At 39.0% G+C, this 14,883-nt stretch overlaps 1 protein-coding gene across 2 annotated transcripts in view; it reads left to right on the plus strand.

Moving 5' to 3' along the window:
- The window catches only part of ZFAND3 (zinc finger AN1-type containing 3), a 134,857-nt gene extending 125,332 nt beyond the window's left edge, over positions 1-9,525 (plus strand). For both annotated transcript variants that reach the window (XM_035560430.2, XM_035560440.2), the window contains exon 7: positions 6,877-9,525. In XM_035560430.2, the coding sequence (XP_035416323.1) occupies positions 6,877-7,031 (155 nt within the window). In that variant the 3' untranslated portion in view covers positions 7,032-9,525. The remainder of the gene's footprint in view (positions 1-6,876) is intronic.
- The last annotated feature ends 5,358 nt before the right edge of the window (positions 9,526-14,883 follow it).

Raw genomic sequence — 14,883 nt, forward strand, 5'->3', positions numbered from 1 at the left:
TGTGCTAACAATAGCTACACGCTTAACGTGAAATGAAAAGGTTCACCTATGGAGGTGCTCGCAGCCATTAAATGTTCCTGACTTTTTGAAGTTATGGCCAAATATGTGAATAAATGGGGCACGGGGCATCCTGCCATATTCTGAACAAGCAGGAGGGCAGGGATTGTTGTGTAAGCCTTTTCAAAAAAAAAAAAAAAAAAAAAGAGAGGCAGGGGGATGGAAATGTGCGTCGTTAAGTCTTTGTATTCCTTTATGGTATAAATACACCTTCTGAATGGAGCCCTGTTTTTCTCTGAGAGGAATTACTCATGATACAGATTGCAAGAGGGTACAGGAATAAAGACTTAGATGGAGCAGAAGGGGTAATCTAAGAGACACTGGAAGTAAGGTGTAAGTAGGGAATAAACACCTAAAATAAATTTAATCTAGGTTTTTAAAAAAAAAATAGAACTGCTTCTCTCCAGTGATTTGGCCAACAAGTGGAGCTGTCAGCCTGTGGATCAATATGGTGCAACCTCTAGAAAGCTATTACAACCCAAGGCATAAATAATATAATTCAGGAAGTACACTGAAAGTCAAACCCAGTACTGTATTCAGCATGTGACGCTTTGAAGTCAAAATGCATGAAGGATCGGGGAGAAGTGTTAGAATTAATGCAACACGTACAGTATGTTAGTATAGAGCCTTTCATTATTTAATCCAGTTCTTTATTAGAAGCTGTATCTTTCTGGCAGTTTCATTGGTCCAAACAAAATGATACACATACATTATTAAATCACTCAGTATTGTTTGCTATTTTAATTAAATTACTGGATACGCTTTGGCTCTTAATTAAATCCTTAGCTTCTGGGATGAGCATATTAGCTCCAGTGGGCTTGGTGTACAGAGACTTCTAGAAGTATTAATACCAATCTATCTCTTTTGAAAAAGTCCAACCCTATACACAAGGCCCTGTTACGATGTCAGGATAGCTCTAGCATCCACCTGCCCTTTTTCAAGAGACACTTTTTTCTTTTTTTTTCTTTTTTTCTTAAGATTTCACATTACTCTCAAATCTATATGTTCTGCCTAGGAAACAGATACTTGCATATATGCTTGTATAGCCTATGGAAATAATATTATAGGAGTACTACCATTTGCAATAGTGTTACCTCTTTATATCTCAGTTTTATTGGGTGTCTAGTCTTGGACACTGAGATGCCTTTTTGGCACAACTCTGCCTTCCTACTGCGTATCTCCCAACCTCCATTCTGTTCTTTGGGTTCATTCTCCCCCTTCCTACAGGATATAACCTTGTGAACCTGGGAACGATAGGCAAGGTGTGGTGTTGCTTCAATATGTTCCTGGGCACACAAACTTGGCAGTCAGTGTTCCTTTTATGAATATAGTGGTGATATTAAGTCCTTCAGAATGTATTATTTTCAAGATCATGTGATTATTCAAAAAAGGAAATTCTTTACACCTACATAACATCTAACTTTTTAATGTTGTACAAAACTCTCCCCCGCTCCCTTAAGTTATTTGTGCAGTGGTGTTACCTGTCTGGTACTGCTTTTGGGGGCAAAACGTTTGATTTGAAAATTGTCTTGTTAAATTAAACCGGTTTTTAGCTTCAGTGCTTTAACAACTGCATAAGTCTCTTGAAGAATAATAATTTGTATCAAGTTGAAAAAGAAAAATAGATTTCCCTCCCACCCTTTTTAAAATAGCTTTTTTGCTGGTATCACTTCCAACAAATTAAGCTATCCTTCTAGTTGGAAGGGATGGGGGAGATGCATAAACATTGTTTCGGGGATAATTACACTCTTTGGGGAAATGATGTCCAATTACCGTGAGCAGTGCTGCAGCAGCATGTATCACTGCACGAGCTAATCTTCTCTGTTGGTTAATCTGTGTGATTTTGCTGTTTTGTCTAATATCCCGTAGATATGTTTACCTTTTAAAGATACGTTAAAATCTGTTCTTGCACTTTGTGTGGTACACAGACTTTATGTAGAAACCTGCATATAGGCTCACATGTGCCGTATTAGATGATACATCTTTAGCAGAGAATTTTTGCAGCACCCTCATCTCTTAAGGCTACAAGGTGCTTTTAAGTTCTGTTCGAAACTCTGTTGATTGGAATTTCAAATCAGCAAGAAAGGTAAAATTTCTTATGAAGCACATGAAGAAGACAAAGCATACAGCGTACAATTCTGTACAGGAGTAAGTCTTTGCAATTATTGAGGCTACTTTTGAAGAATCTCTATAGATCTACACAAGTTGTTTATTAAATAAAATTTGGAAATGGCCTAAGCTGCAAATTCTGGCAGTTTTGAGAGTTTGACGGGGGAATGAAAATTATAAATGCTGCCAGCATGCAGGTAAGGTGGTTTTAAAGTTTTAGTAGCTCTGGTGTTGTGTCGCAGTATCGACCTTCTTTTCCTTTACCTGCCAATGGGAGCTTCTTCGAACAAATTGGAAGGGGCTGGTAGAGTATATAAGAGAGTCATTGGATGCAATGAAAGTAAATGTCTAGCTTGAACAATTAAGAAGATTGATAGTTGGTGGTAATCAGAGACTTCATCTTTTCATGCCAGCAGTTATATTTTTGTATCTGAATGGCTTGGATTTTTCTAGAAATGCAGAAATATACCTGTACATAAGTGGGGTTCAGTTTTCATCAGTAGATGGGTCTGCCGTATTAAGTATATGACACGTGCTGTATGGAAAAGTCTAAATACGCTCTTTATTATTACAACAGTATGGATGTACAGAATGTGAGGCAGTTGTTAAAGGGTAATTGTGGGAGCACGCAACTACTTCTTAGGTAATATACAGCAAGATCTTTCAAATAGGGACACTGTTAAATGTGTTTAAGCCACTTTGTAAATATGTACGCTTTGTAAATATTTAATAATCTTACTTGGCATTTCCACCACTTTTCAAAACATGCCCACAAACAAGAAATCAGTTTTCCTTTAGCAGCTTTCTGAATGTTTCATCTGTGAGATCAAGACCAGAATCTTGGCGGGGGTGGGAAGAGTTTCCTTTCTATTATGTTGCTATTCAAGTAACAGGGATCATTAGATTTACCTGTATCTTCTGTAACAGTATGGTGTTCTCCAGCAGTGTGTTAGAAGAGACCAGGACATCACGCCTGGCCAAGTATCTCCACTAGAGTACTCCCACCATGTGCTGTGCCTCTCTGGTGGTTTGCAGTAGTCTGCTTAATGGGCATTTGTGCCATGCTCCAGAAAGTCTGACCACATTTTGTTGAGTTTACAAAGAGAAAAAATAAATTTAAAAAAAAATCAGGGACCCTCCAGAATTACAATTTGGCTTTTGTGTTGTGGATTATCATGCCATTTTGTTTAATTATTTCTGATGCTTCATGTATTTTGCTGATATTTTAACAGTTTCCTACTTTCAGAATTTGAAGACAAAGTTATGAATTGAATTCAGGTTTCAGTTTAAATATTTTTCTTACCATCAATCCATATTCTAGTCTTGTCAGTGCTCTTGAATGTAAGAACAAGGAAAATGCAGTCTGTTTTTGGTATCACCCCTACCCGACAAACTAGGTTTGTTGTACTCTGTCAGTCTTAGACTTCCTTTGACTGATGTTTTTTTGCATGTCCTATGCAAAAGACTCACTTACATGGTTACAAATAAGGCAGAGCTGATATGCTCGTGGCTTTAGCCGTTGATGCTCTGGTGATGAAATGGAAGTGAATTTTTGATAATCGATCATGAAGTAGTTTCTGGGGTACCAAAAGCAACTTAAAGGTTTTGATGCACTAAATAATGTTTTTCCAAGATGTTTGCATTAGAGGCCTGAGGTGTAGATGATTCATAGTCTACTTCTAACATCAGAAAACAATTGCAATGCTGTGAGAATGTATTATTGCATTTGCTAGATTGACATCTTCTGTGGTTGTAGTGGAAGTCTGGTATATTTTGGTTGATGACTACGGTAAACTAACTTTAGTTGGAAGATGGATTCCCTTTTCCAGTGCTCTTTTCCCTAGCAGAAAGTTATTTATTTTGCCTTTTAGCTATGGTGTGGTAAAAGAAGCATTTCTGCAATAAAATCCTTTAGGGGAAACAACCCGTATTTGATATCTTCCAATAATGAACTTAAAAGTAAATATACCACAAGAGCTCATTAATCTAACTCTCCTTTATAACCATAAAAAGCAGACTTCTCAGGACACAAAGTTTCATCTCTAAGTCTGGATTGGTTTTAAGGATCAAAATAGAAACAAATGTATTGACCACCTGTCCCAGTGCACATAAGTAAATAATTTAACTGTTGTAAAAGCTGATGGTCCTGAGACTAGACAGGGCATTAGTGCACATGCAGACTGCAGAATGTCCACTGTGATGTCTAGACAAGAGAAGAAGCCAGGAATGAATAGAGTAGTTATAACTTAATTGAAGAAATCTGCTCAGAACTAATGAAAAAATGTTCCAAACTAGTGTTATTCAACTAGCTACCATGTAGCAGTATTCAAATCCTCTGAATTCTAAATAAAACTTAATAAATAAATTAAAAAAAAAAGTTCCAACCTTCAAAGTCACTTAGGCATTTGGAATAATGGGACTAAAGATCTGAAGTATGGTTTGGAAATGAGGCTTTAGAAGATCCCTATTGCTATTTTGAAAAGAATAAACTCCTTCATTAAGAACAGCTAATATATGCAAACCTGTCCTTAGTGATGTTGAAAATGTTTGGGTACTCTTTCATTTATTAGGTATTATCAGTTCTAGTTAGCTATTCATATTTAAATAGATACATGAATAGCAGGTTTAGATCATTTAGTTGCTGCAATTAGAAATACTTTTCCCTCAGAGTGTAAATTAGCAGGATCAAAAATGAAAATTGTCTGTCATTCTTTGGGCAGTTATTGAAATTCTGTTCAGGAATAAGGAAATATTTGATGAACAGAAGAAATAAGTAGCGTGTTTTATCTGGAATGAATATAGTATACGGTACAGCTTTTCCTGTATGAAAATAGGTTCTCTAAGAAGAACTGAAAGGTGTTTGATAAAGATATGACAAAGTAGAGAATAGATAATATTTTCTTGGGGGAAGCAGGGTAGAAAGAAACATCTTGAAGCTACTATGGTCTAAAAAAGGCCAGGAGGCTTTGTAGAAGGTGAGGAGATGGTGCAGCTGAGAGGTTGTGTTCAAAAGTGATAAATCATCTTCTAAATGTATTTCCTTATTAGATTTGTTGAACTTGTCAAAAGGGTCTTACTGAAGCTGTGCAGGGGGCTGTGTATATGTTTGGTATCTCCTTTAAATCACACTAAATAGCATTTCTACGTGTGCTTGTTAACCAAGTGGAGAGGATCTGTAAAAAAAAAATAAATAATCAGGATTTGAAACCAGTCTTTACCTATTGGGGACTGAAATGACTTCAGCCCAATCCTTATCTGCAGGATTTCTTGCATCTGCTTCTGTCACATCCATTGCAGATAAGGTGATGGACTTAATTGATTCTTGAGCTGATCCAGTCAGGTGTTGATGTGTTCTTGTGCCTACAGTGGACACTGGTTCAGTAATTTGAAATTTTATTTCAAAAATAATGAAGGGAAGCCTTCAGTCCTTGCTCTCTGTAGGAGAGAATTGAGTGAAAATGCCTATTCAGCATTGAAACCGTAGTCTGAGGACATTTTCATTTTGACAATCAAACCTTGAATTTCTGGCACCTCACAGAAGATATTCATCACATTTCAGTGTGGTATGACCAGATTGAGATTGAAGTAGAGGCAATGATGACAAGGAGAGAGTGTTATCTCAATTCAGTCTGCATCACATCTGTATTCCTGAACTTGCACGTACCAATACAGAAAACGTGTCTTTTTTCTTTGTTTCTAGAACTGGGTTTCAAAATCAGATAATAGGCATGTATTTTTGTAGCTGGTGCTATTGAAACAAAGAGCAAAGATGAATCAATTTTTCTTCAGTTGGTTTTTTTAACATAATTCTGTGTGTGATACTTTTGTGTCCTTTTCCATTTTCATAACAGTGGCATTAACATAAAGGTAACCTGTTGTTCTCTCATACAATTGATGTTTTGTAGTTCAGGAGCTTGAAATATTTTACATACTCACGTATACAACAAACACGCACGGCTATATGCATATACTCTCAATCATTCACTTATTTTTATTCTTTTCCATCCCTCAAATGTCATCACTTTGTGGCTTTAATGTCTTTTGAGCATTCAAAGAGAGGCAGTAATGTAAAGCATTCAGTGGGAAGCAGTGTGATGCTCTTTGCACCCATTATTCAGGAAAACTATTGCAGCACAGGCAATAGCATACCTCATTTCATGTACAGTGGACTACATAAACCCTCTGGCTGTGTAACTCTTCTCACTACTTTATCATCCTAATACTACTTATCACATTCATCTTAGAGGTAAGGAATTTGAGACAATTTCTGTACCGTTCTAAAGTCAAAAAGCTGATTTTCTTTGTAGACTAGAAGGAGGTGGCTGCTGGAGATGACCTCCTGGCAACACTGATTAGCTTTAGACAGAGAGACAGTAAGCTACATCTTTTCAGCTACAGAGCAAGATGTTGTGGCATGGTGTGTCCCAGTGTCCAATGCCTGAGGACTTCCTCCTAAATGTAAGAGGATGGCAAAAGAAACACTAGTGTGACTTGGGCTTTGAATTGTGTTGATAAATATGCAAGAAAAAGCAGTAAATAATCAGTATTTATTAATGCCATGTCAGGAAAGTAAGTAAAAACTTGATTTTTGAGAACCGAGTGATCCCTCGGTAGGCAATATCTCCCTTCTGATTCAGGTAAGATTCTGCCACTTTCTTCAAGTCCTTAACTTTGCTTTTTTTTTTTTTTTCCTCTCCCTTTCCACGGTAGGTTATGTGTTCTGTATGTTACATCGCCTGCCTGAACAACATGACTGCACATTTGACCACATGGGACGTGGGCGTGAGGAAGCCATTATGAAAATGGTGAAACTGGATCGGAAAGTAGGAAGATCTTGCCAACGCATCGGCGAAGGATGTTCCTGAGTGCAAGACTGCAACCAAATGCTGTTCTCTTAGTTCACTAATGTTAGCCTTATTTAGGACAAAGTCAGCCAGACACCTTGTACTAGGCAAGTTTCAGACTACAGCCAATCAGTTTCCTTTCTTTAGCCAACCGTCCTGGTACTGTAGTTTAGGGGATGATGGTGGTTGAAATTGATTTCTGGCTGGTTACTAAGGTGCCTGCTAGCCACCGTATAAAATTAAAACATGAAGAAATATTATTTTTTGAGCATGGCTAGTGGATTTAAACAAAACAAGAAAAATCCAAAGGCTTCTGTTATTGCTGGAGTCACTGTAAAAGCCTTACGCTGGAAACATTCCAGCTGCAGAGTTAAAACAAATAGTTGTGTAGAAGCTGGTGTAAAAGTTTGCTATGCACATAGCTTTCAGACAAACTGTTTAATGTGCAGCCTTTCACCTCTTCACTTCTAGTTAATCCTGAGGAGGTGAAATACTACTAAGAGCAGCAACTGCAGCTGCTTAAGCCCAGAAGACCTGACTGGTCACTCGTGCCTTCATCGCGTGTGGCTTTTGAGTTAGGCAGTGTCACCAGCATCAGGGATTCTGTTGGGGTAGGAACATCTTCCTGGTTCTTCCCAGGAAGCCAAAAAGAAAGGGGGACAGAGATTCTTATGAAAAATTTTTATATCTATCTTACTATAAGGAACCTATCAGGGTTTTTTTGTTTTTTGTTTTTTGTTTTTTTTTTCCTTCTTGGTTAAATTATGATCTCACTTTAAAGCCAACTCCATCCCAGAGCAGTAAATGGTGCATACATTTTACATGGCATCCACAGAGATTCTAAGAGTCGTGTGAAGATTGCACATACATTGAGCAGTGCAGCCATTCCCACCGGCCGAAACCTGATTGGCTCTCGTTTGCCTTTTGCTAAGTGCAGGTATCTGATAATTGATCAAATAAGGCTAATTCACAGCACAGTAGCCATGGCTGGATTCTACAGACTGACTTTCTGTAGCTAGACTTATATATTGGGGAAAAAAAAAAAGGACATTTTGTAGCAAACGGAATTCAGTAACAGTATTGGGGAACAACCGGTGAAACACCCTGTACCAGATTGAGTTTGTATTCCTCGCTTCCAGAGTGTCAATGAGATAATCAAATGGGCTTCGTCAGCCCTGTTTCTATGCAGCTGAACGCTCTCATGAAAATCTCTGCCCGCATCTATTGCAAAGCAAGTATAGCAAGTGAACGTGAAAAGCATTACGTGGAGTAGGATGTTTTGGCTCTGTTTAGGCCTATGGTTCTGTATTACGGTATGTCGCATTGAGCTGAGCTGAACTGAATTGCACCGGTCTCGTCAGTTTGTGAACAAAAAAGCAAAAATAATATTCAGCATGTCTCCTGCTGCACACAGGGTTTATGCAAGTAAAAAGGATTTGTACTCACGTGGCCCAGCTAAATCCCGAGTGAATTTCCCAGTCCATTGGTAAGGTATTAACAATCAGGTAAATGTGTAAGAAAACCTGAGGGAGGAAAAGGTTTTGTCTCATCTTGAATACTGGGCAGACAGAAAACATCAGAGAGGTGCAGTAACGTGTCACTTGAAAAACCCCGGTGTTTTGGGAGAAGGTTTGTATGAGTCATCCTCCATTCTACTTGTCGCAGGTAACTAACTCCTTATCGGCCAAATCATTGTTAACACTGGTAGAAGCATTTAACAAGGAGAACTAATTCCAAAAACAACAACCAACAACAACAGCAAACCACATCTCCACACACATTCAGCATCTGACTGTATTAGCATAAATTAACCACGAATCAGAAGTGTCCCATCGCTATAAAACACAAGCTATCCAAAAGGCAAGAGGTTTTTTTTTATTATTATTATTGTTGTTGTTATTCAAGAATATGAAACCAGCAGCAAAATCTTCTCTAATGTGCTGCATTTTCAGGAAATGGTCCTGGTGAAAGGGACTGTCCAAGGATATTATTTACATTTGCCGTGAAGAATTTATAAAAGCATGGATTTCAGCTGCTGCTGTGAAACGCACTTTCTTTTCCTACAAAACCCTATTCATAACATTTGATGGGCATTCTGATTGATACACGAGACTTTTCTGCATTAATACTGAAGATGCTATTTTGTTCCTCCTTAATATTCTCTTTAAACTTGTTACAAGTGCACAGATGGTTTCAAGGTGGCTCTTGTGAGAACACTACTTAAAAATTCATGTGAATTATGGACAATGTTCACTTTAAAGAAACAAGTTGGGGACGGGGTTGTTCCTTTGCAGTATCTGTTCTGTGAAGTTTGTTAAACGTAAAGAAAGCTTAAGTTCTTGTATCTTAAAAGAAGATCTTATTTAACCCTTTTGTGTTCTAGATTTACTTACACATGTAGCCTAGAGCTCAGTTTTAGTTTAACATTGTGAAAATATTAAAAGAATCTTGTAACTTTATTCTTTTTCCTCCTGCTAAAAAAATTAAACCAATCAGATTAAAGTTTGAATTCCTTTCTGCCTATTCCAACAGGTCTTGCTATTTTGCACCATTTCTGCTGCAAGTTCATGTAATAAATATGAATGGGGAAAATGCCAATGTTAGGCCAGTGACTTAGAGCTGAATTTAGAGCTGGTGGAAGGTGAACAGGATTTTCTGCCAGATTGAAAGGGGAGGATGGTGTTTTTGCTGCGTTCAAGTTTATTGATTTATTTCGTAAGCAAATCTGGCTAAATCTACTGTAGCCTGAGTATTGGTCAGCTTAATCGTGAGGTTAGATAGAGCAATCAAATGAACAAGTTGTTCTTGCTCTTATCAAGTCAAATCTATACAGTGCACTGTATGATTGACATGGAAGTTTTAAAACATCCTACACGTTCTTTGATATATTTTGGCAACTTCTGCACCTATAGTAGCTGTATTCCAAATTATAGTGGGCTGTATTCACAATGGGTAACTAGAGGAGTAGCGACAGTTTCTTAATCATTTAGAATCTAGACACTCAAAGGTAATAAACAATGGAATGTATTAAAGAGAGAACAGCAAGGTGATTATTTAAAACTTTTAAAATTGTTTGGAATTGAAATTCTTCCTCATTCATGGGACATGTACACCGCTTATTTCCTCTCAAATTAATATGGTACTTTCAATTTTAAATCTGTGTGTGATTCTTGAACAACATGGCTGGGCGATAGAAAAGGTAAGTTACGTAAGACAGCTCTACCTTTTTTGTTAAGTTCCAAGCCTGTAGCTGGCTGCAAGCCCAGGCTTTGAGGAAAAGTAAGAATTGTCCATCGAGGTTGCTACACCGGAGTCTGTCCTTGATTGCACCTGATTTCTGTTTTGAAGCAGTTCAGTGTCTTGAGTGAGAGAGGATGTAACTGTGAAATGTGAGAACACGAGCTCCTCTGCAGTAATGCACAGGCAACACCCTGATGGAGACCTGGTGCAATTATAGCAGTCCCAGAATAACATTAACTGCTTTTTATCGTCTTCATGGAATGTGATTAATAGGTTCAAACCTTGAATTTTGCATGACTTCCTTCTTTTGGAGCATCTGTAATCCACTGGCCTCTTGAATACAGTATCCTGTTTATATTTAACTTTGTGCTCGTTGTGTTGTTCGGTTCATGCCGCAATCGATGCAGTTCTTTCTGTGACTGTCTACAGCGTGTGTATAAATCTCTGAAGGGTAAAAGCACGTTTTTTAATCTTACACTGATTCTTTCAGTACAGACTCACCAAGGAAGAAAACTGATACTAATGGTGTCACTAAAAATACAGGTCTTATAACAGCTTTAAAAAAAAAAATGCATCAGTGGAATAATCAGCAGCACCCATGCTCATAGCGATGCGTACGCAGTTAAGTGCCCAGACAAATGAATTGACATTTTCTTTGTCGTATTGTAGTTACTGCAATTGTCAGTCATCAGTGGAACAGCAAAGAGAAAGTCTAATTGAAGTAATTCCTTAATGTCACAATGAGATTGCAGCCAATTTGTGCTGGAAATAATTTTGTATGCTCCTGGGCACTTTTAAACCTAGAAAACAAATGGAAATGTTTTAGACAATGCTACTTAAAAAGATCTGTATTTATTGGCACCAGATGTTTATTTCATCACTCAAATACCTGGTTCTAATTCTGCTCACAAAATAAAAGTAATGTAAGCATTGAGCAGTGGTTCAACACAAAAGCTGATGTGGCAGGAGATGCTATATAAGGATACAGTTTTAGTGCAACCAGGTCACAATCTTACAGGTGAGTGAGAGTGTGCGTCTGTTTGCATTTTATTGCAAAGGACCACACTGGAGAAACAGTGTGTAGATTAAAATTCTCAAAAGCTGAACTTGTGCAACAATGGGTTTTTTATCTCACTCTATTAGCAGCTTTTCCAGGAACGCAAACATTAATGATGCTGGAAAGAGCCACTCTAAAATAACAGGGCTCAAAGACAGCAGTTACAAGGATATATTTTTCTGTCTCTCTTACTCTTTATTCACTTTTCACTGAGGCGTTCAGCATGTGCAACTGGTCATTTGGAAGTAGTCGTGCTTGAACGTTGCTCTTTCTGGATTCTCGGCACTCACCACAGAAAAGAAAGCATCAGCTTTGGTCCTTTTGCAAGCCCCTGTGCAGTACTTCAAAGAGATTGAAATCTGGATGATTGGTTGTAAAAGTAGTGAAGTACACGAGGAGGTTACCACAGTGACAGGCTATTTTTTCTCCATTATGTTTCAGTTAATTGATGTGACTGACATGTTAGGCCATTAGGTTTCTTCAAACCATCCTTTGAAAGAGGCAGGACACAACCACAGCTCACACCCTAGTTCTGTTTTATTGCTCACATCCACTTTCCTGTAAACTCTGCGTGCCTCACCTGCCAGTCCAGCGTTGAGTCAGGAGGAAAGAAGGCACAAAAGAAGGAGGCAGAGGCTGCTAAGTGACCGGTGCTTACTGATCATGTCCACCTGCCTCTTCAAGTCAGCTCAGATCATAAGAATAGCAAAGAGACAAATAATGACTTGCCAAACCGTACCGACGTTCTTGAGTTGGTACTGCAGTATACTGTTTTGCGTTCTCTTTGTGAATATACCACATTAGAGTTCGAGTCAATTCCACAATATACGTTATATGCAAAGAAATGAAACAGAACTGTCACAATTAGAAAACATTTTTGATGGATTATTTAGAAAAACTATGGATTTTGCTACAGGACCTTCCTATTTTGCAATGCGCTGCTATATTCTGTGAAAGAAAACAAGTGAAACTTTGTAAGACTAACAGTAAACAATTACAATACGTGCTTCTGAAGCATTCAGAAAAGATTACTGAAATAACAAGTAGTTTTTAAAAATGACTGCATCCTCTAACAAGGGTTTTGTTCTGCAGCTAGTAGCATGTGTTGATGGCAAGGGTTTAACCAAAAGCAGAAGGTTCCTTCTGCTAGGGTCATGCAAAGCTAACAACATGCAATAGGATGCTGTGCGTTAATAGCTTGTGGCACAGTGCAGTGACTGTAAGTAATGAGAATAAAATTACAGAGACCTACTCTTGTCTGTTGGCTCTCCCTTGAAGCAAGAGGACAAAAGCTGGTGCCCACTTGGTGCCCAAGCTGGTTTCCTGGTTGCTCAGTCCATTTTATTCTCTTCTGAGTTGCAGACGCCTCCTTCCTTCTCTCTTCCAACTCTGCTCAGGGAGGATGGGAGACCACAGTCTAACTAGAGTACTAAGTACTTCAATGATTAAAAAGAAAAAAAAAAAATGACATCTCTGAAAGTGAAGTGTTGAAGAGAAGTCATCCTCTGTATCTGAGATGCAGCACCAGAAGGACATCTCTTCTGGGTGCTCAGAACACTTGACAATGTTCTTTTTTTATTTCTCTTAATGTGTTCAGGGTCTGTTTGAAGCAAAGTAGCAATCCTTTAAAAAGGAAAAAAAAAAACATAGCATTGTATCATCTTTTGAAAGGAAGTTCTGCATGATCAGCACTTCTGCATTAAGGCAACCAACTGAGAGATTCATTGTTAATTCCTGAAGTGCTTGGTCTCAGCTCTACTTTTCAAAGAAGCAAAGACAAGTTCATTCTTAACCACAGCAATAGCTTGGCTTTTAATTATATATTTTTTTCTTCTGTAGCATTTAAATTATATGACACTTAATTTACGTTCCTAGAAGCTGTCAGTAGATCTGTTTCTGGAGACCTGCTAGGACATACTGCAGTCAGCAGCAGCAGCAGCATGAGCTGAAGACTATGAGCTCCAGGAATAAGCTAAATTTTAAGTTAGCCTCTGTTGGTTGGCACCACTGGTCTTGTCTACATTAACGTTTTAAAATGATGGCTAGCTAAAAATGTTTTAAATAAGCTGCCTTGTATCAATGTTGCATGAGTCACGCTCCTTTGGATAGTCTGCCCTGTGCACAACAGCCCGAGGTGTCCCCTTCGTTCTGTCTGCACGCAGTTCCCTCTTCATTACCCTCCATGTCTAAATAGATTAAAGTACTCATCACTGAAGCAGCAATTAGTTACAAATTCTACAGTTGTCTTCGAGTCACACCGCTCACCCATTGTTTTCTCTTTCTGACTGTTTGGCCTCAGGTCTTGCCAAAAGTCATAGCTCCAAGCAGGTATTTCCATACACCAATACGCGCACACACAAATCTGCTGGCAAGTCAAGTTATGTTTCTGGGCTTAAACACTCATGCACATCGAATCAGTCCTTCTGGGGCAACATAGCAGGTCCCGGTGTCTGAATTTGTCTGTGTAGTAGTAGCTGGCATTTCAGCATTACCAATTACTGCAGCCTCAGCCCTGGAAGCACTGTTACGCTCATCTGCAGTGCCGTTAAAAATCCACCAACCCCAAACAGCTGAAAAGGCTGAGGGCATGCCAAGAGCTGCAGAAGTGAGAACGCTGCTGGATTACAGGCATTACTCAGTGGTTTGTCTCATGCTGTTCCTGGCACTAGGGGCACAGGCCGCTGTGACGGGGGGGCACGTAGAGGGTGTGCACATTCACAACCTTCCTACACACATGTAGGTATAGGATCAGACTGGTGCTGCTGACCTTATTCCAGCCGCTACCTCAACAGCCACACTTCGCTTCTGTTTGAGGCAGCCACTCCTGCAAAATTCAGCCCTTAGTGGGAGCAGGGAAATACCTGCTCTTTGACACTTTGTTCCAGGTACTCTGGCAGCCTCTGTTCTGGCACCCACACAGGCCCTCGTTTCTCTGCTCCCTGGCTTCTGTGTTCACCATGATTTCCAGAGCCTTGCTGCAGCCTCCCTTTGCAGACTCTCCCTCATCAACTGCAACGCTCAACTGTGTTCCCCAACCTGTCATATTCAAAGAGTCTACACGAAGACAACAGTAGAGATGATCCCTTCTGGAGGTATCGAGGCATGTATTGCCAGGAGCTGTTGCTGGCTGTAATGAAAATGCTTTTAAGTGTTAAATGACTGCTGCTGTTTACTATACAAAATTCCTAGAGCTGTGTCTTAACACTGTAAGGCTGAGTTGTATTTCCAATGTATATTTCCAATTCCTCAGTGCTCTTAACTTTCTCTGTGGACTTTGTCAATACAAGGACCCTTAAGGCTAGTTTGGTGCTACAGCCACGGCAGATACGCGAGCGGTGTTTCAGTTACCTCCGCAGGTACTGACAGCCCATCCAGCCCAAGCCTCCAAGCATTTTTTTGTCTTTTTATTCTGCCTGTTGTTATCCCAATGTTGTTATTCTGCAGACAAAACATAAAGCTTGCACTCATTTTCCAAGTAATACTCCAGGTCTATGATGCGGGCATAAAATTATAGCCACGTGGTTGATACCGTGGCTTTGTTTGGTTTCTTTACATCAAGCTTCCCGAAAACAATTC

This window comes from Cygnus atratus, chromosome 3 (genome assembly GCF_013377495.2).
Source record: "Cygnus atratus isolate AKBS03 ecotype Queensland, Australia chromosome 3, CAtr_DNAZoo_HiC_assembly, whole genome shotgun sequence".
NCBI classification, from domain to species: domain Eukaryota; kingdom Metazoa; phylum Chordata; class Aves; order Anseriformes; family Anatidae; genus Cygnus; species Cygnus atratus.